The sequence below is a fragment of the Mus musculus genome, chromosome 4 (assembly GCF_000001635.26).
Source record: "Mus musculus strain C57BL/6J chromosome 4, GRCm38.p6 C57BL/6J".
Taxonomy (NCBI): Eukaryota; Metazoa; Chordata; class Mammalia; order Rodentia; family Muridae; genus Mus; species Mus musculus.
Genome location: NC_000070.6, coordinates 113,060,094 through 113,081,238, shown reverse-complemented (window position 1 = coordinate 113,081,238; position 21,145 = coordinate 113,060,094). Strand labels below are relative to the sequence as shown.

The 21,145-nt window shown below is 36.5% G+C and overlaps 1 protein-coding gene across 1 annotated transcript in view; it reads left to right on the top strand.

Moving 5' to 3' along the window:
- The window catches only part of Skint6 (selection and upkeep of intraepithelial T cells 6), a 482,358-nt gene that overhangs the window by 205,735 nt on the left and 255,478 nt on the right, over positions 1-21,145 (top strand). Inside the window, exons 17-18 of the mRNA NM_001103199.1 lie at positions 7,109-7,171; positions 13,731-13,793. Of these exons, the coding sequence (NP_001096669.1) occupies positions 7,109-7,171; positions 13,731-13,793 (126 nt within the window). The remainder of the gene's footprint in view (positions 1-7,108; positions 7,172-13,730; positions 13,794-21,145) is intronic.

Sequence of the window (21,145 nt, the reverse complement as noted above, 5' to 3'; positions counted from 1 at the left end):
ATATTGCTCTAATAAATCTTACAGGATACTTATAGTTTGTCTAACATGGGCTCTAGGTTTTCCTCATTGCTAGTTGAAGGATAGGCTAATTTGAGGAATAGGTTTTATCTTTGTGCTTTTGGGGAAAGTTTTTAAGGTGTTTGCACCTTCTAGAGTTATATGGATCATATTTGATAGCAGGAGACTCCTTGAAGTACTAGATTCTAGAAAATAGAAGAAAAAGTTTATCTAGATGATGTTACATTTTTTTGAAATGTATATATGACAGAATATACAGATTTGGTGAATTTCATTGTCAGACATGCTGAACTGACCTGCCTGAACTCCTGATGTTTTGGTTTTTCATCCAGATCCAGTCAGGACACAGACATCATAGAAAAGCATTGGTGTGGTCCTCTTATGGTCAACAAATTCATTTCCCCACCCTTTCCCCTCCCTTCAGAAATATCTCAACACCCGTATTCACCTTGAAGAAGTTACAAAGAGTCTTTGTCCCAGTTCCCTAGTCTTTAGGACTTGGGTGTGGTTACTATTGGCTTTCTTTGATACTGTTTTTTTTTTTTTTTTTTTTTTTTTGAAGTACATGGCTTAGACCCAGTCCTGCAATTGCTGTTATGATAAACAGATAGATGTTTAATGAAGGATGATATATATCAGAGTTGGGTGTCCTTGTAGAAGGATGTTTTGATTGTAGCAATCTTTCTTCTATTTTTAAAAAATGTGTATTAGGTATTTATTTCATTTACATTTCCAATGCTATCCCAAAAGTCCCCCACATGCTCCCCCACACACATACTCACACTCCTTGGCCCTGGCATTCCCCTGTACTGAGGCATATAAATTTTGCACGACCAATGGGCCTCTCTTTCCACTGATGGCTGACTAGGACATCTTCTGATATATATGCAGCTAGAGACAGGAGCTCCATGTGGTACTGGTTAGTTCATATTGTTGTTTCACCTATAGGGTTGCAGATCCCTTTAGCTCTTTGGTTACTTTCTCTAGCTCCTCCATTGGGGGCGCTGTGATCCATTCAATAGCTGACTGTGAGCATCCACTTCTGTGTTTGCTAGGCCCTGGCACAGTCTCACAAGAGACAGCTATATCTGGCTCCTTTCAGCAAAATCTCAGCAATCTTTCTTCACATAGCATCATGCCAAATGTCTCATTGTGAGTCTTGACTGTTTCAGTAATATGGAGATGTATTTCAAATCATGGCTCAATATCTATTGAAATAATTGCAAGTCAATCATAATGCACAAATTAGAAGAAACAATGGTAAGCAGTCACATGCCTTCATTGTTGAAGATAAAACATTTAAAGGAGGCTTGTCAGCATTCCCACAAGGACTTTTCCCAAAGGAATGAAGGATGAATTAAATAGAAAACAAAGAAGAATTCTGCTATGCACAATACTAATCAAGACTTTAAAGGAAATAATGGTGGGAAAAACTGTTAGCTTATAATTTCACAAATATGGAAGGAGGGAACTAGTTACTAGTTGCAAAGGAGCACTCTTTTGGAATAAAATTTTATTACCCATGTTCAAAATATATTCAAATGAAAAGGAATAATAACAGAGGGTAACAGTGCTCAACTATTCGGATCTAGCATGCATTTTAGGTTCAGTATTAGAAAGGCAAAAAAGTTATGATGTTGAGGGAATAGATTTTATCTCCAGTGTTGAAGTTCAGAATGTTTTAAATTTAAAGAGATTTACTCAGAACCAGATCCTGGACAAAAAATGGATATGGAAATTACTGGGAAAATTTTGGTACCACAGAACTTGAGAGACAGTAATATGACTATTCCCTCAACATGGGCAATGGCAATATAAAGGCATCTATATGGATGGCTGACTCACAGACACTGGGAACACTTGAATATTTTCTGCCATGTTTCCTTATAATTATCAGGGATTTGAGAACAACAGCAAAAGAAAAAGCATCAAAACATGATTTTGTTTAAGCAGAGCTGTTCAGGGAACATATTACTATGCTGTTTGTAATTGTTTAGAGAATCGCAAATATAGAGATAATTTGATTCTGTCTCTGATCTTCATCAGATTTGCTGAGACCAGTAGTGTAATGTGATCTTTGAGGAATGGAAAAGGCTTTGACAGATCTAAATGTCTTACCCTGTTATTTAGGTTGAATTCCAAAACGAGTTGATGCAATCAAGATGGGATACATAAGGAGAAAGTAGAAAAAAATGGTCTGGTAGGTTCACCCAAAACTGAATGTGACATCTGCCATGCTAGGGAAATTTTCACTAAAATATCATATGCTATGTACCAGCTGGTATTACTGATGCATGAAGCCAAACAAGTGGTATGATGATACTCAGAGAGCAGGTGACAATTTAAGAGCAGTACTCTGAAATCCAAACTCAGATACAATTAAACCATACTGACATAGAAAAAACAACATTGCTTTGCAGCTTTTAGTTCCTGAGGAAAAGCTTCATGAGCAAGGAAAATTCCTATTTACAAAAATTGTACACTCTCTGTAGAAATCTTTACTTAAGGGGATACAAATTGGAAAGGAAGAAGTCAAAATATTGCTTTTTGCAGATGATATGATAGTATATATACATATATATATATATATATATATATATATATATATATATATATATACGTGACCCTATAAATTCCACCAGAGAACTCCTAAGCCTGATAAACATCTTCAGTGAAGTAGCTGGATATAAAATTAAATCAAACAAGTCAATGGCATTTCTCTACACAAAGGACAAACAGGCTGAGAAAGAAATTAGGGAAACAACACCCTTCTCTATAGCCACAAATAATATAAAATATCTTGGCGTGACTCTAACGAAGGAAGTGAAAGATCTGTATGATAAAAACTTCAAGTCCCTGAAGAAAGAAATTAAAGAAGATCTTAGAAGATGGAAAGATCTCCCATGCTCATGGATTGGCAGGATCAACATTGTAAAAATGGCTATCTTGCCAAAAGCAATCTACAGATTCAATGCAATCCCCATCAAAATTCCAACTCAATTCTTCAACGAATTAGAAAGGGCAATCGGCAGATTCATCTGGAATAACAAAAAACCTAGGATAGCAAAAACTCTTCACAAGGATAAAAGAACCTCTGGTGGAATCACCATGCCTGACCTAAAGCTATACTACAGAGCAATTGTGATAAAAACTGCATGGTACTGATATAGCGACAGACAAGTAGACCAATGGAACAGAATTGAAGACCCAGAGATGAACCCACACACCTATGGTCACTTGATCTTTGACAAGGGAGCTAAAATCATCCAGTGGAAAAAAGACAGCATTTTAAACAAATGGTGCTGGCACAACTGTCTGTTATCATGTAGAAGATTGCGAATTGATCCATTACTATCTCCTTGTACTAAGGTCAAATCTAAGTGGATTAAGAAACTCCACATAAAACCAGAGACACTGAACTTATAGAGGAGAAAGTAGGGAAAAGCCTCGAAGATATGGGTACAGGGGAAACATTCCTGAATAGAACAGCAATGGCTTGTGCTGTAAGATCGAGAATCATTAAATGGGACCTCATAAAATTGCAAAGCTTTTGCAAAGCAAAAGACACCGTCAATAAGACAAAAAGACCACCAACAGATTGGGAAAGGGTCTTTACCTATCCCAAATTGGACAGGGGACTAATATCCAATATATATATAAAGAACTCAAGAAGGTAGATTCCATAAAATCAAATAACCCCATTAAAAAAAGGGGCTCAGAACTGAACAAAGATTTCTCACCCGAGAAATACCGAATGGCAGAGAAGCACCTGAAAAAATGTTCAACATCCTTAATCATCAAGGAAATGCAAATCAAAACAACCCTGAGATTTCACCTCACACCAGTCAGAATGGCTAAGGTCAAAAATTCAGGTGACAGCAGATGCTGGAGAGGATGTGGAGAAAGAGGAACTCTCCTCCATTGTTGGTGGGATTGCAAGCTTGTACAACCACTCTGGAAATCAGTCTGGCGGTTTCTCAGAAAATTGGACATAGTACTACCTGGAGATCCAGCAATACCTCTCCTGGGCATGTATCCAGAAGATGCCCCAACCGGTAAGAAGGACACATGTTCCACTATGTTCATAGCAGCCTTATTTATAATAGCCAGAAGCTGGAAAGAACCCAGATGCCCCTCAACAGAGGAATGGATACAGAAAATGTGGTACATTTACACAATGGAGTACTACTCAGCTATTAAAAAGAATGAATTTATGAAATTCCTAGGCAAATGGATGGGCCTGGAGGGCATCATCCTGAGTAAGGTAACCAATCACAAAGGAACTCTCACAATATGTACTCACTGATAAATGGATATTAGCCCAGAAACTTAGGATACCCAAGATATAAGATACAATTTGTTAAACACATTAAACTCAGGAGAACAAAGACCAAAGTGTGGACACTTTGCCCCTTCTTAGAATAGGAAACAAAACACCCATGGAAGGAGTTACAGAGACAAAATTTGGAAGTGTGACGAAAGGATGGACCATCTAGTGATTGCCATTTCCAGAGATCCATCCCATGATCAGCTTCCAAACGCTGACACCATTGCATACACTAGCAAGATTTTGCTGAAAGGACCCAGATATAGCTGTCTCTTGTGAGACTATGCCAGGGCCTAGCAATCACAGAAGTGGATGCTCACAGTCAGCTATTGAATGGACCACAGGATCCCCAATGGAGGAACTAGAGAAAGCACCCAAGGAACTAAAGGGAACTGCAACCCTATAGGTGGAACAACAATATGAACTAAGCAGTACCCCGGAGCTCTTGTCTCTAGCTGCATATGTATCAAATGATGACCTAGTCGGCCATCACTGCAAAGAGAGGCCCATTGGACTTGCAAACTTTATATGCCCCAGTACAGGGGAACGCCAGGGCCAAAAAGGGGGAGTGGGTGGGTAGGGGAATGGGGGTGGGTATGGGGGACTTTTGGTATAGCATTGGAAATGTAAATGAGCAAAATACCTAATAAAAAATGGGGAAAAAAGAAGTCACAAGAGAAAAAAAAAAGAAATCTTTACTTGTATTTAATTAATATTGATCAAACCCAGAAGAAAATCACATGATAACCAGATGCAAATCAGGTTATGATAAGGATCTTGGTATTTGAAAATGTGAATAACTTGTGAATAATCAAATAATTAGACCATTAAATGCTGACCATTCCTATGGTGGAATGGAGAGGGATACAACTGATATTGGTACCAATATGTATCATGGTACTACACTAGATCATTTTATACCTAGAGAACACTGAGGTTTACATGCTTAGAGGTCCAGTAGAAGGAAAGAAGGTCCTTTGTAAACATATTGTATACAAGCTGCTATATATATCTGGTCTCAAAAAGTCTGGTGCTTTTGTTGTGGGAAATTTGTTCATTTGCAACATAAAATGGAACAAGGCATCTCTAGGGCAATGGCTGTCCTAGGTATAAATCAGAATGAAACTCTACACTCCAGTTGTGCTTATGATATGAGAAAAGCACTACCATTGGGATAAAGATCATGGGACCAAGAGAGATAAACCACATATTTTCCTGACATCAGAAAATGAAATGAGAACTTAGCTGGAGGGCTACAGTGAAAAATGCTGGATATTTCCCTTTGTTAGCTAGGAAAGAATTTGCAGTCAAAAATGCCTCAATAAAATATTGAGATCTAATATATGCTATGCCAACCAGTGCTGCTCTAATCATGGCAAGATAAAAATCTTATGTCAGGAGACATAATGGAACAAACTAATAACTAGCAGGTGATCATCCTGAAGTGAACTGCCTCTGATTATTATATAATTTGTGACAGGTGAGCCCTCATTAAGTAAGACATTGTGGGACTAATTTTAGGAAAGATTCCTCCTACTAATATGCTTCCCTGTTATTAAACATATACAACCATCACCAAGTAGGAGCACACACTCTTTGAAACAGATCTCGGCTGATCCACGATGATGTACTAACATATACTGATGCCCTATTGACAAATAGATGACTTAAACATTAATGATTATCCTACAAGAATTAGTAAAATTATATCTGTGATTCTTAAGCTCTTTGATTAATGGGACTGCTATTATGTCCTTTCCTGATAGTCAAAGCTGCAATGAGAACTCTGGCTGTCTCTTATGTGTCATCAATCAATTAGTCTTAGATGATAACCAGACTTTCTCCTACTCATAGCACATTCCAAGAGGTTGTAAAACAATTAACCAAAGGCCATTAAAAGGGAAATAACCATTTATTATAGATATTAGGAGAGAAGATAAAATATCTTCTGGGATTATCTACTCAAAACTTCACTAATAAATCAGTTATGGTTTTAAACCTTCAGAGAACCTGTGCAGCTTGACAGTTGATGGATGTTTAGCCAGATAATAACTCCTAATAGATATTCATGTAGACATTCGCTGTTGTGATCTTTTATTTCAATTTATTATTGGATTTTTTGTGAACTTGTGATGAACTTTGTAACAGATGATCATGTATTTTGAAAGATGTATAAATACTGAGGGCAAAGAGAAGTGAGAACTAAGATCTATAGAGGAGACTTTTTTGCCTTTCCCCACTAAGACTAGATTCTTTACCCTTTCCCCACTTAGAGAATTTTACCCTTTACCCACTTAGGATCGTTCTACTTTTCCCCTTAGATAGCTTTCATAGGAACCTTTTTACAACTTGGTAATAAACTCTATAATCACTTATCTAAATGTCTTCTCTTCCTGCACCTTCCTACTAGCAGGTTGAAAGTCAGAGCCCAGCATTTCTTCCTGAGATAGAACAAATGCTGAATTGCTTAATCATCCACTGTTAGGCTACAGGCTTTAATTACCTAAACCAGCAATCATTTAACCTCAGAAAGAGCAAGGCAATTTCTAGAACTTTTTTGAAGCTATCATCAGCATTTCAGTATAATGAGAGAACTAGAAAGCCTCAAGTTTATCAGACTTTAAAGCCATCAGGAGAGTCCTACTTTGTGACTCTACCTCTACCCTGGCTTTTGCCAGGAGGCTCCCAGCAATCTTACTCAATCCACCCAAACCTCACTGATATAAATAGAAGCTAATTCAATGTATGGTCTTTTCCCTACAGAGACTAAAGAATGGCTGGTGAAAATTTTTCAATCAAATATTCAAAGTTCCAGTATGGATCTAGGTATGGTCAATGAAGATTTTAAAAGAGAATTAAAACCCATGGTTTGGGAAAATGTGTGTAAATAAAATTTAATGGTAATATTGAGATTTTCCTGATACTACTGTATTCCTAGCTGCAAGAAATATATGTTAAGGTGAACGAACAAGAGTGTTTGAAAGTACAAGAAAATATGTTAATATTCACCTTCTTGATCCTAGGCCAAATAAAATTTAGATGTAAATGGCATTGAAATAGGAGCTGGGCTGCAGTGTAGTCTCGCTAGAGAAAGTTATATCAGGGTTCTATCAGCACAATCTTGCTTGTGTATGCAATGGTCTCAGCATTTGGAGGCTAATTATGGGATGGATCCCTGGATATGGCAGTCTCTAGATGGACCATCCTTTTGTCTCAGCTCCAAACTTTGTCTCTGTAACTCCTTCCATGGGTGTTTTGTTCCCAATTCTAAGAAGGGGCAAAGTGTCCACGCTTTGGTCTTCCTTCTTCTTGAGATTCATGTGTTTTGGAAATTGTAACTTATATCTTGGGTATTCTAAGTTTCTGGGCTAGCAAACACATAAGTGGATGCTCACAGTCAGCTATTGGATGAATCACAGGGCCCCAATGGAGGAGCTAGAGAAAATACCCAAGGAGCTAAAAGGATCTGCAACCCTACAGGTAGAACAACATTATTAACTGACCAGTACCACGGAGCTCTTGACTCTAGCTGCATATGTATTAAAATATGGCCTAGTCGGCCATCACTGGAAAGAGAGGCCCATTGGACTTGCAAACTTTATATTCCCAAGTCCAGGGGAACGCCAGGGCCAAAAAGAGGGAGTGGGTGGGTAGGGGAGTCGGGGGGAGGGTATGGGGTACTTTTGGGATAGCATTGGAAACGTAAATGAGAAAAGTACCTAATTTAAGAAAAGTTGAAAAAAAAGAAAAGAAATAGGAGCTTATCAACTTTAATTTTCTAGAAATTTTGTAATACAATGTTGTGAAATTAAAACTTTTATAACAAGTCCATAGTTAGTAGAAAGTTATCAGGAATTAAAAAAAAAGACTGTTAAGTTTTATATGTGTGAGAAGAAGTGGAATTGGCAAATTAGAGTTTTTATTTCCATGACATGCCGATAAATTTATGGAGACCAGATTTTTTCCAACATTTGGTACACAGGTTAATATTCCTGTGAGACAAGTATCATACCAAGATGAATTGTAGGGGGCAATGATGGAGGCTTCAGGGGAAGATATTGATATATATCCTCAAAAACAACTCAAGGCTTTTCCTATTTTACAAACATAGGACATAACCTGAAGAGAGATACCAAATTTAAAAGAGGATCATTGGTTTAAATGCCAAGAGACCTACCACAGTAATGGTTAATTCCCAATCCTGTATTGATACATCAATGTCTGTAGAAAAAGGAAATATGATAGGAGATTGACTATGTATTAAAAGAGAAACTGGAGACAAAGTACATAGAGGATTCTGTCACCTTTTGGGAAATCCCTACTTGTGTTAGGAAAAATTAAAAGCAAAATTTTGAATGTTAACTGATTTCAGAGATGAAGTGGTAAATATTAATGAGCATTCCCATTACAGCCTTTTTTTTTTCCTTTACCTTTCTTTTTATTTAAGCAATGATTGCAATTTATTTAAAGGGCTGCATTTTACTGTCCCTTTTAGGGAGCAGGAAAGAAAAAGGTTTGCTTTATTGTCCCTAATTACAACAATGATTAATCCATGAAAAGTTTTAACAGATGACTTCTTCTATAGGGAAGGTTGAAAAGTCTTTTAGCATATCAAAATCTTGTTCAAAAACCACGGAAATACTTTGTGGATAATTTTGCCAATGCATAGTTTTCATTACTTGAATGGAAGTTTGTTGGCGGCTTCTAACATAGATACTGCAGAAAAATCTTTAAGGAAAGAATATCCAATTCATTTTGCTGGCTTTGAATGCATGAAATACAGCAATACAATGTGGTCATGCATGGGAGAGTATTTGATGTCTCTTAATATGTAAGTAAGCAACTGTATATGAGAATATGTTATGCATGAATAGTAATTTGTTGAATTAAATCTCCAACTCAATTATGCCCAGTTATTGAAAAAAAGCTCAATTAATTTGAATAGATGTGTTCTGCCTAGATTGGACAATTCTACGACTACACTACCACCCTCCCCATTTATGAAACCCTTTAGACCTTGTGTTTTCTCCAGGCCATGTGCTTTTGCTCTGCATTTCTTCTTCCTCCCACTCATCTGCGTCCTCTTTCTCTCCCCTGATCCCCTTCTTCTCTCCCCAACTTTTCACACTACCTTCCCTTTATCTGCTTGGTCATCAGCTCTCCTTTATTTTACAAATTAAGATAGGAAAGTTATAGGAAATCACATGAATGCTGACTCATTCTTTGTTTATAGCCCCTCAAGGAGAATGGAATCAACAACAAATATAATAAGCTCATGGCTATGCACAACAATTAACACTTTATGACAATTGAAAGACTTTTATATCTCAGACATAATTGAACACAACTATTACTATTTTGTAATTTATAAAGTACAAGGGACCTAACGGCCAGTGCATCATCTTTGTTAATTAAATAGAACCTTTGTTATCTAATCTTACTTAAAGACCTAAAACTCTACATGTGGACATTTCTTGGCTTTAGATTGAATGCCATCTAAACACCATCCTCCAAACCTGTTTCTCTCAAAATAAACCTCCTGGGAGATTATGTAGTTTTTCAACTGCATCAGAAATACAAGAATGAATGATATTAATTGAAAATATAAAGGAAGAATAACACAGCTTCATTTTTAGCCAATTTATAGACACAGCTGATCACTTGGACAGTCACTTATTTCAACACTTTATACCATCCTTCTTCAGACTATTGGCAGTGGGCATCTGACATACTTAGAGAAAAATGAATATTAAGGAATAGCTTACTCTCCTTTAGCTTAATCCAGCAGTCTTAACCTATAATTATGTCCTTTCTTTGGACAGTATTATGTCTGTAGGGGAAATGAAGCATTTTTTTTTCTAGTGGCTATTTCGCCACAACTAGAGTAACTCAAAGATGCTCCATTTCTTTTTTGAATCTCAGACATGGAAAAATAGTCTGAATAACAACTTAATAAGTAATATTAAACATCACATTCTGTGAACTTCTGATGTTTGGGAAAAACAAATATATAGGTGAAGTTGTTTGAAAAGTTCTCTTTTACTTACTCACGGGAATTTTTTATTAAAATAACTGAAAACAGCCTAACAATTATTACAGGATCATCAATTTCCTATTTGGACTTTAACACACAGGCATAAATATCTCTGATCCATTTATAATAACAGTAGTAGAAGGACTGGGTCAAAGCCCTCCACTTCAATAGTTTTAGGTTTCAAGAAAGCCAATAATAAACACCCCTTGTCCTAAAGACTAGGGAACTGAGATGAAGACTCTTCATAACTTCTTCAAGGTGAATATTGGTGTTGAGATATTTTTGAAGGAGAAAGAAGGGTAGGGATATGTGGGAATTCATTGGCCTTAAGTAGCCCACACCAACAATTGTCTCTGATGTCTGTGTCCTGAATGGATCTGGTTGAAAAACCAAAACATCAGGAGCTCAGGCAGGCCAGTTCAGTATATCTGATGATGAAATTCAGCAAGGCTGTATATACTCTAATATATAAATCTTAAAAGAAAACTTTAGTATCATCAAGATAAACATTTTATTTTATTTTATTTTATTTTCTAGAATCTATTTCTTCAGGGAGTCTCCCTCCATCAAATATGATACCTACATCTCTGGAAGCTTTAAAAAGCTTAAACACCATTTCCAAAACACAAAGAGGAAACCTATTCCCCAATATCAGCCTATCCTTCAAGTGGTAACCAGGAAAATCTGTTGTTAGCTCTTTGTCTCAAAAGAACAATAAAACAACCACAATACTCAAAATCACACATATTTTTGCCTATTTAGGCTTTTCTCATTTGTCATATCAGGATATTAAACCCACATTACTGTGGAGACCACGGTAGAGAATATGAGTATCCTGCAGTCCTTATTAAATTAGTTCACAGGCCTATCTATACCCATTTTTAAGAGGCAGCTTGTCAAACCAGGAATTTAACCCAATATTCACATGGAGCCTACATTAGACAGAATATGTGTTTCCTGTAAGACTTATTAGAGTAATATATCTTTATAGCACTTTTAAAGCAATTAATTCAAACTTTCACAGATATCTGCATATAAGAAGCAGCTAGCTTTTTGTTTTGTTTTGTGTCGTTTTGTTTTGTTTTGTTTTGTTTTGTTTTGTTTTGTTTTGAGACAGGGTCTCTCTGTATACCCCTGGCTGTCCTGGAACTCACTTTGTAGACCAAGCTTCCCTTGCACTCAGAATTCTGCCTGTCTATGCCTCACAAGTGCTAGGATTAAAGGTGTGTGCCAGCAACGCCCTAGGAGAAGCAGCTAGTTTTTAACTGTTAAACTCTTTGCCTAGAACATCCATCCTATTATACCATCTATTAGTTGTGCTCTCTACCTCGAGACACAAACATTTATTTAATTAATATCTATTATAATATCTGTCTGTTATGCTCTCTACCTGGAGTCACAGATGTCAGTTAATTAACACCTGTTCATAGCAGGCGATTATCACTGCTTTCTTTGCTTGGAGTCAGTTACTAATATTCCCTTTTTAGTTCTGAACTGCATGTGAAAATTCCCATATTTAAGTATCAAATGATTATATTGCTTACTATATATCAATGAGTTACTTTGTCCAGAGAACTTTGTACCTTTGTTTCCTGATTCTTTACTTACACGGAGGAGCTGAATATAAAAAGACCCACATTTTCTGTCATTGTTTGGTATGGGGGAGGCAGTGTGAGGAATGAAGAAGAAATGATAGAGAAAACTAAATGTCTCTCATCCAGTGTAGATGCCTCTCTGACATTCTCTCTATGCCTGTCAATTGGGATAAAGATCATGGGACCAAGATAGATAAACAACACATTTTCCTGACATCAGAAAATGAAATGAGGACTTAGCTTTAGGGCTACAGTGAAAATATGCAAGATAATTCCCTTTGTTAGCTAGGGAAGAATTTGCAGTCAAAAATGCCTCAACAAAATATTGAGATCTAATATATGCTATGCCAACCAGTGCTGCTCTAATCATGGCAATAGATAATAATCTTGTGTCAGGAGCCATAATGGAACAAGCTAATAACTAGACGGTGATCATACTGAAGTGAAGTGACTCTGATTATTATATAATTTGTGACAGGTGAGCACTTATTATGGAAGACTTGTGGGACTAATTTTAGGAAATATTCCTGCTATTAATATACTTTCCCTGTTACTATTAAACATATATAACAATCACTAAGTAGGAGCACATCCTCTTTGAAACAGATCTCTGATATCCACTAAAATGTACTAACTTATATTGATGTCCTATTGACAAATAGATGATTTAATCATTAATGATTATCCTACAAGAATTAGTAAAATTATATCTGTGATTCTTAAGCTCTTTGATTAATGGGACTGCTATTATGTCCTTTCCTGATAGTCAAAGCAGCAATGAGAACTCTGGCTGTCTCTCATGTGTCACCAATTACTTAGTCTAAGATATTAACCAGACTTTCTCCTACTCAGAGCACATTCCAAGAGGTTGTAAAACAATTAACCAAAGGCCTTTAAAAGGGAAATAACAATTTATTATAGATATTAGGAAAGAAGATAAAATATCTTCTGGGTTTATCTATTCATAACTTCAGTAATAAATTAGTTATGGTTTTAAAACTTCAGAAAACTTTTGCAGCTGAGACAGAGGATGGATGTTTAGCCAGATAATAACTCGTAATGGATATTCATGTAAACATTTGCTGTTGTGATCTTCTATTTCAATTTATTATTGGATTTTTTTTGTGAACTTGTGATGAACTTTGTAACAGATGATCATGTATTTTGAAAGATGTATAAGTACTGAGGGCAAAGATAAGTGAGAACTAAGATCTATAGAGGAGACTTTTTTGCCTTTCCCCACTAAGACTAGATTCTTTACCCTTTCCCCACTTAGAGAATTTTACCCTTTACCCACTTAGAATCGTTCTACTTTTCCCCTTAGATAGCTTTAATAGAAAACTTTTTACAACTTGGTAATAAACTCTATAGTCACTTATCTAAGTGTCTTCTCTTTCTGCACCTTCCTTGATTGTCAGAGCCCAGCATTTCTTGTTGCAATAGAACAAAGGCTGAATTGCTTAATCATCCTCTGTTAGACAACAGGCTTTAATTACCTAAGCCAACAGTCTTTTAACCTCAGAAAGAACACGGGAAATTTTAGGACTTTTTAAACGTTATCATCAGCATTTCAGTATAATTAGAGAGCTAGAAACTTTCCAGATTATCAGACTTTAAAGCCATCACCAGAGTCCTACTGTGTGAAACCATCTCTACCCTGGCTTGGGCCAGGAGGCTCCCAGCAATCTTACTCAATCCACCCAAACCTCAATGATATAAATGGAAGCTAATTCAATGTATGATCTTTTCCCTACAGAGACAAAAGTGTGGCTGGTGAAATTTTTTCAATCAAGTATTCAAAGTTCCAGTATGGATCTAGGTATGGTCAATGAAGATTTTAAAATAAATTTAAAACCCATGGACTGTGAAAATGTGTGTAAATAAAATTTAATGGTATTTTTGAGATTTTCCTGATACTACTGTATCCCTAGCTGCAATGAATGTCTGTTATAGGTGAAAGATCAAGAGTGTTTGGAAGTACAAGGAAATATATGAATATTCAGCTTCTTGATCCTAGGCCAAATAAAATTTACACTTTAATGGCATTGAAATAGGAGGCTTGATTGAAATAGGAGCTTATCAACTTTGATATTCCAGAAATTTTGTAATGCAGTGTGACGAAATTACAACATTCATAAAAAGTTCATAGGTAGCAGACAGTAATCAGGAATTTAAAAAAAAAAAGACTGTTAAGTTTTACATGTGTGAGAAGAACTTCAATTGGCAAATTAGAGATCTTATTTCCATGATATGCTCATAAATATATGGAGACAAGATTGTTCCCAACATTTGGTACACAGGTTAATATTCTGGTGAGACAATTAACATACCAAGATGAAATGTAGGGGCAATGATGGAGGCTTCAGGGGAAGATTCTGATATATATCCTCAAAAACAACTCAAGGCTTTTCCTATTTTACAAACATAGGACATAACCTGAAGAGAAATACCAAATTTAAAGGATGATCAATGGCTTAAATGCCATGAGTCCTACCACAGTAATGTTTAATACCCAATCCTGTATTTATAGGTCAATGTCTGTAGAGAAAGGAAATATGATAGGAGATTGACTATGTATTAAAAGAGAAATTGAAGACAAAGTACATAGAGGATTCTGCCACCTTTTGGGAAATCCCTACTTATGATATGAAAAATTAAAAGCAAAATTTTAAATGTTAACTGATTTATAGCTGAAGCGGTAAATATTAATGAGTATTCCCATTACAGCCTTTTTTTTTTCTTTTACCTTTCTTCTTATCTAAGCAGTGATTGTAATTTATTTAAAGGGCTGCATTTTACTGTCCCTTTTAGGGAGCAGGAAAGAAAAAGGTTTGCCTTATTGTCCCTAATTACAACAATGATTAATCCATGAAAAGTATTAACGGATGACTTCTTCTATAGGGAAGGTTGAAAGGTCATTCCCCATGTCAAAATCTTGTCCAAAAACCACTGGAAATACATTTTTGATAATTTTGCCAATGCATAAGTTTTCATTACTTGAATAGAAGTTTGTTGGCATCTTCTAACACAGATACTGCAGAAAAATCTTTAAGGAAAGATTATCCAATTCATTTTGCTGGCTTTGAATGCTGATATACAGCAGTTCAAAGTGGCCATGCATGGGAGGGTATTTGATGTCTCTGAACATGTAAGAAAGCAACTATAAATGAGACTATGTTATACATGAACAGTAATGTGTTGAATTAAATCTCCAACTCAAATATGCTCAGTTAATGACAGAAGCTCAATTAATATGAATAGATGTGTTCTTTCTAGATTGAACAAATCTACCACTACACTACTACCCTCCCCATCTATGAGACCCTTTAGACCTTGTGTTTTCTCCAGGCCATTTGCTTTTGCTCTGCATTTCTTCTTCCTCCCACTCATCTTCATCCTGTCCCTCTCCCATTATCCCCTTCTTCTCTCCCCAACTTTCCACACCACGTTCCCTTCATCTGCTCAGTCATCAGCACTCCTTTATTTTACAAATTATGATCTGAAGATTTACAGGAAATCACATGAGTGCTGACTCATTCTTTGCTCACAGCCCCTCAAGGAGAATGGAATTAACATAAAATATAATCAGCCCCAAGGCTATGCACAATAATTACTGCTTTCTGACCAATTGAAAGACTTTTGTATCTCAGACATAATTGAACACAGCTATTACTCTTTTGTAATTTATAAAGTATAAGGGACCTAACAGCCAGTGCATCATCTTTGTTAATTAAATAGAAACTCTGTCATCTGTTTTTACTTAAAGTTCTATAATTCTACATCTAGATATGTCTTGGCTTTAGATTGAATGCCATCTAAAAACCATCCTTCAAACCTGTTTCTCTCAAAATAAAAGTCCTTGGTTGGCTAGGAGATTATTTAGTTTTTCTACTGCATCAGTAATACAAGCATGAATGATTTTAATTGAAAATATAAAGGAGATCCCTTCTGGTTGACGCCATCATTGGGTCACCTTGGGTACAGTGTCAGTGGACACCTCCAAGTTCCCTAGAAGACTCTCCACTCAATCTTAGGATCACCAGTGAGTGGAACACACTATCTGTTCCATTCAAATTGTGTGGGACCATAGACAGCATTAGGGAAATAGAAAACCTGGCCTGACCAGGGTCACAAGTTCCTTCTGGTCGGCACCACCACCTGCTCACCTGTGAGTCAAGTTGGTGGACAATCCCAGGGTCCCGAGAGGACAGCTTCTGAGGCAGACCCTGTTTCGAGGCTCCAGACACCCTGGCACCTTCCTTGCCAGAGGAGAGGTGTCAGCACCGCTCGGGAAGACTTTGCTGGAGCATCTGGGGGGCGGGTGGGGGGGTGTCTTGGTTCCCGAGTCCCACCAAGACAAGTTGGCACAGGTGAGAGTGTGGACTACAGAAGCCAACAGCTTCTGGACAGGCCCTGTTTCTGGCCTTGATCTTCTGCCAGGAGGCAGGTCCAAATGCCAGATATCAGTGCACCTTCCCTGCAAGAGAAGAGCTTGCCTGCAGAGAGTGCTTTGACCACTAAAACTCAAGATAGATCTAGTCTCCCAGGTCTGCTGATAGAGGCTAACAGAATCACGAGAGGAACAAGCTCTAACCAGAGACAACTAAAATAACTCCAGAGATTACCAGATGGAATCCTACTAACAGAAACCAAGACCACTCACCATCATCAGAACCAAGCACTCCCACCATACCCAAAAAACTAGACCGAGATTTTAAAAATTCTCATGATCATGGTAGAGGACATCAAGAAGGACTTTGATAACTCATTTAAAGAAATACAGGAGAACACTGCTAAAGAGTTACAAGTCCTTAAAGAAAAACAGGAAAACACATCCAAACAGGTGATGGAAATGAAAAAAAAAAAAAAAAAAAACCATACTCGGCCTAAAAAGTGTAGTAGACACAATAAAGAAAACCCAAAGAGAAGAAACGCTGGAGATAGAAACCCTAGGAAAGGAATCTGGAACTATAAATGTCAGCATCAGAATGCATGAGATTGAAGAAAGAACCTCAGGTGCAGAAGACTCCATAGAGAAAATCGGAACAACAATCAAAGAAAATGCAAAATGCAAAAAGATCCTAACTCAAAACATCAAGGAAATCCAGGACTCAATGAGAAGACCAAACCTACAGATAATAGGAGTAGATGAGATTGAAAATTTTCAACTTAAAGGGCCAGCAAATATCTTCAACACAATTATAGGAGAAAACTTCCCAAACCTAAAGAAAGAGATGCCCTTGAACATACAAGAAGCCTACAGAACTCCAAATTGACTGGACCAGAAAAGAAATTCCTCCTGACATAATAATCAGAACAACAAATGCACTAAATAAAGATAGAATATTAAAAGCAGTAAGGGAAAAAGGTCAAGTAACATATAAGACAGGCCTATCAGAATTACACCAGAATGAAAGCCAGAAGATCCTGGACAGATGTTATACAGACACTAAGAGAACACAAATGCCAGCCAAGGCTACTATACCGAGCCAAACTTTCAATTACCATAGATGGAGAAACCAAAGTATTCAACGAGAAAACCAAATTCACACATTATCTTTCCATGAATCCAGTCCTTCAAAGGATAATAACAGAAAAAATAAATAAATAAAAGGACAAAAACCATGCCCTATAAAAAGCATGAAAGTAATCATTCAAGAAACCTAAAAGAAGACAGCCACAAGAATAGAATGCCAACTCTAACAACAAAAATAATAGGAAGCAACAATTACTTTTCCTTAATATCTCTTAATATCAATGGACTCATTCCTCAATAAAAATATAAAGACTAACAGACTGGCTACACAAAGAGGACCCAATATTTTGTTGCTTGCAGAAAACCCATCGCAGGGGAGAAAAAAAAAAGACACTAACTCTGAGTGAAAGGCTGGAAAATAGTTTTCCAAGCAAATGGTCTGAAGAAACAAGCTGGGGTGGCCATTCTAATATAAAATAAAATCGACTTCCAACCCCAAGTTATCAAAAAAGACAAGAAGGTACACTTTATACTCACCAAAGGTAAAATATTCCAAGAGGAACTCTCAATTCTGAATATCTATGCTCCAAATGCAAGGGCAGCCACATTCATTAAAGAAAATTCAGTAAAGCTCAAAGCACACATTGCACCTCACACAATAATAGTGAGAAACTACAACACACCACTTTCATCAATGAAACAGATCTTTGAAACAGAAACTAAACAGGGACAAGGTGAAACTAACAGAAGTTATGAAACAAATGGATTTAAAAGATATCTACAGAACATTTTATCCTAAAACAAAAGGATATACCTTCTATCAGCACCTCAAAATACCTTCTCTAAAATTGACCATATGGTTGCTGACAAAACAGGCCTCAACAGATACAAAAATATTGAAATTATCCCGTGCATCCTATTAGATCAGCATGGACTAATGGTGATCTTCAATTAGCAACATAAATAATAGAGAGGCAACATTCACATGGAAACTGACCAACACTCTTCTCAATGATACCTTGATCAAGGAAGGAATAAAGATCAAAATTAAGGACTTTAAAAAGTTTATTGACAATGAAGCCACGACATACCCAAACTTATGGGACACAATGAAAGCATTTCTAAGAGGAAAACACATAGCTCTGAGTGCCCCCAAAAAGAATCTAGAAAAAGCACACACTAGCACCTTGGCAACATACCTAAAAGCTCTAGAACAAAAGGCAGCAAATTCACCCAAGAGGAGTAGACAACAGGAAATAATCAAACTCAGGGGCGAAATCAAACAAGTGGAAACAAGAAGAACTATTCAAAGAATCAGCCAAAAGAGGAGCTGGTTCTTTGACAAAATCAACAAGATAGATAAACCCTTAGCCAGACTCAGTAGAGGACACAGGAACAGCATTCTAATAAACAAAATCAGGAATGAAAAGGAAGAAATAACAACAGATCCTATAGAAATCCAAACACCATCAGATCCTTATACAAAATGCTATACTCAACAAAACTGGAAAACCTGGATGAAATGGACAAATTTCTAGACAGATACCAGGTACCAAAGTTAAATCATAATCAGATTAATGATCTAAACAGTCCTATAACCTCTAAAGAAATAGAAGCAGTCTTTAATAGTCTCCCAACCAAAAAAAAAAAAAAAAAAAAAGAACCAGATGGGTTTAGTGCAGAATACTATGAGACATTCCAAGAAGATCTAATTCCAGTTCTTCACAAACTATTCCACAAAACAGAAGAAGAAAGTACTCTACCCAATTCATTCTATGAAGCCACAATTACTCTGATACCTAAACCAGAGAAATACCCAACAAAGATATAGGATTTCAGACCAATTTACAGTATGAATATCGATACAAAATTACTCAGTAAAATTCTCTCTAACTGAATCCAAGAACATATCAAAACAATCATCCATTCTGACAAAGTAGGTTTCATTCCAGGAATGCAGGGATGGTTTAATATATGAAAATCCATCAATGTAATCCACTATATCAACAAACTCAAAGGAAAAAAAAAAAACGCATGACCATCTCATTAGATGTGGAGAAAGCATTTGACAAAATCCAAAACCCATTCATGATAAAAGTCTTGGAAAGATCATTAATTTGAGCCCCATACCTAAACATGATAAAAGCATTCTACAGCAAATCAGTAGCCAACATGAAAGCAAATGGTGAGAAGCTCGAAGCAATCCCAGTAAAATCAGGGACTAGACAAGGCTGCCCACTTTCTCTATACCTATTCAACATAGTATATGTAGTCCTAGCCAGAGGAATTCGATAACAATAAGAGATCAAGGGGATACTAATTGGAAAGGAAGAAGTCAAAATATCACTTTTTGCAGATAATATGATAGTACATATATAAGTGACCCTAAAAATTCCACCAAAGAACTCCTAAAACTGATAAACAACTTCAGTGAAGTAGCTGTATATAAAATTAACGCAGACAAGTCAATGGCCTTTTTCTACACAAACGATAAACGGGCTGAGAAAGAAATTAGGGAAACAACACCCTTCACAATAGTCACAAATAATATAAAATACTTCGGCGTGACTCTAACTAAGGAAGTGAAAGATCTGTATGATAAGAACTTAAAGTCTTTGAAGAAAGAAATCAATGAAGATCTCAGAAGATGGAAAGATCTCCCATGCTCATGAATTGACAGGATCAATATAGCAAAAATGATTATCTTACCAAAAGCAATCTACAGATTCAATGCAATCCTCATCAAAATTCCAATTCAATTTTTCAACGAATTGGAAAGGGCAACCTCTGAATTCATCTGGAATAACAAAACACCTATCATAGCAAAAACTCTTCTCAAGGATAAAAGAACCTCTGGTGGAATCACCATGCCTGACTCAAAGCTGTACTACAGAGCAATTGTGATAAAAACTGGATTGTACTGGTATAGTGACAGAGAAGTAGGCCAATGGAATAGAATTGGAGACCCAGAAATGAACCCACACACCTATGGTCACTTGATCTTTGACAAGGAAGCTAAAACCATCCAGTGGAAAAAAGACAATAAATGGTGCTGGCAAGCTGGTGATTATCATGTAGAAGAATGGAAGAATGTGAATTGATCCATTTCTATCTCCTTGTACTAAGGTCAAATCAAAGTCGATAAAGGACCTCCACATAAAACCAGAGACAGTGAAACTTATAGAGAAGAAAGTGTGGAAAAGCCTCGAAGATATGGGCACAGGAGAAATTTTCCTGAATAGAACAGCAATGGCTTGTGCTACAAGATCGAGAATCGATAAATGGGACCTTATAAAATTGCAAAGCTTCTGTAAGGCAAAAGACACTGTCAGTAAGAAAAAAAGGCCACCAACAGATTTGGAAAGTATCTTTACCAATCCTAAATCAGATAGGGAACTAATATACAATATATATAAATAACTCAAGAAGGTGGACTCCAGAAAATCAAATAACCCCATTAAAAATGGGCCTCGGAGCTAAAAAAAAAAAAAAAAAAAAAAAAAAAAAAAAAAAGAATTCTCACCTGAGGAATACCGAATGGCTGAGAAGCACCTGAAAAAATGTTCAAAATCCTTAATAATCAGGGAAATGCAACTCAAAACAACCCTGAGAGTCCACCACACAACATTCAGAATGACTAAAATCAAAAATTCAGTTGAAAGCAAATGCTGGCGATGATGTAGAGAAAGAGAAAC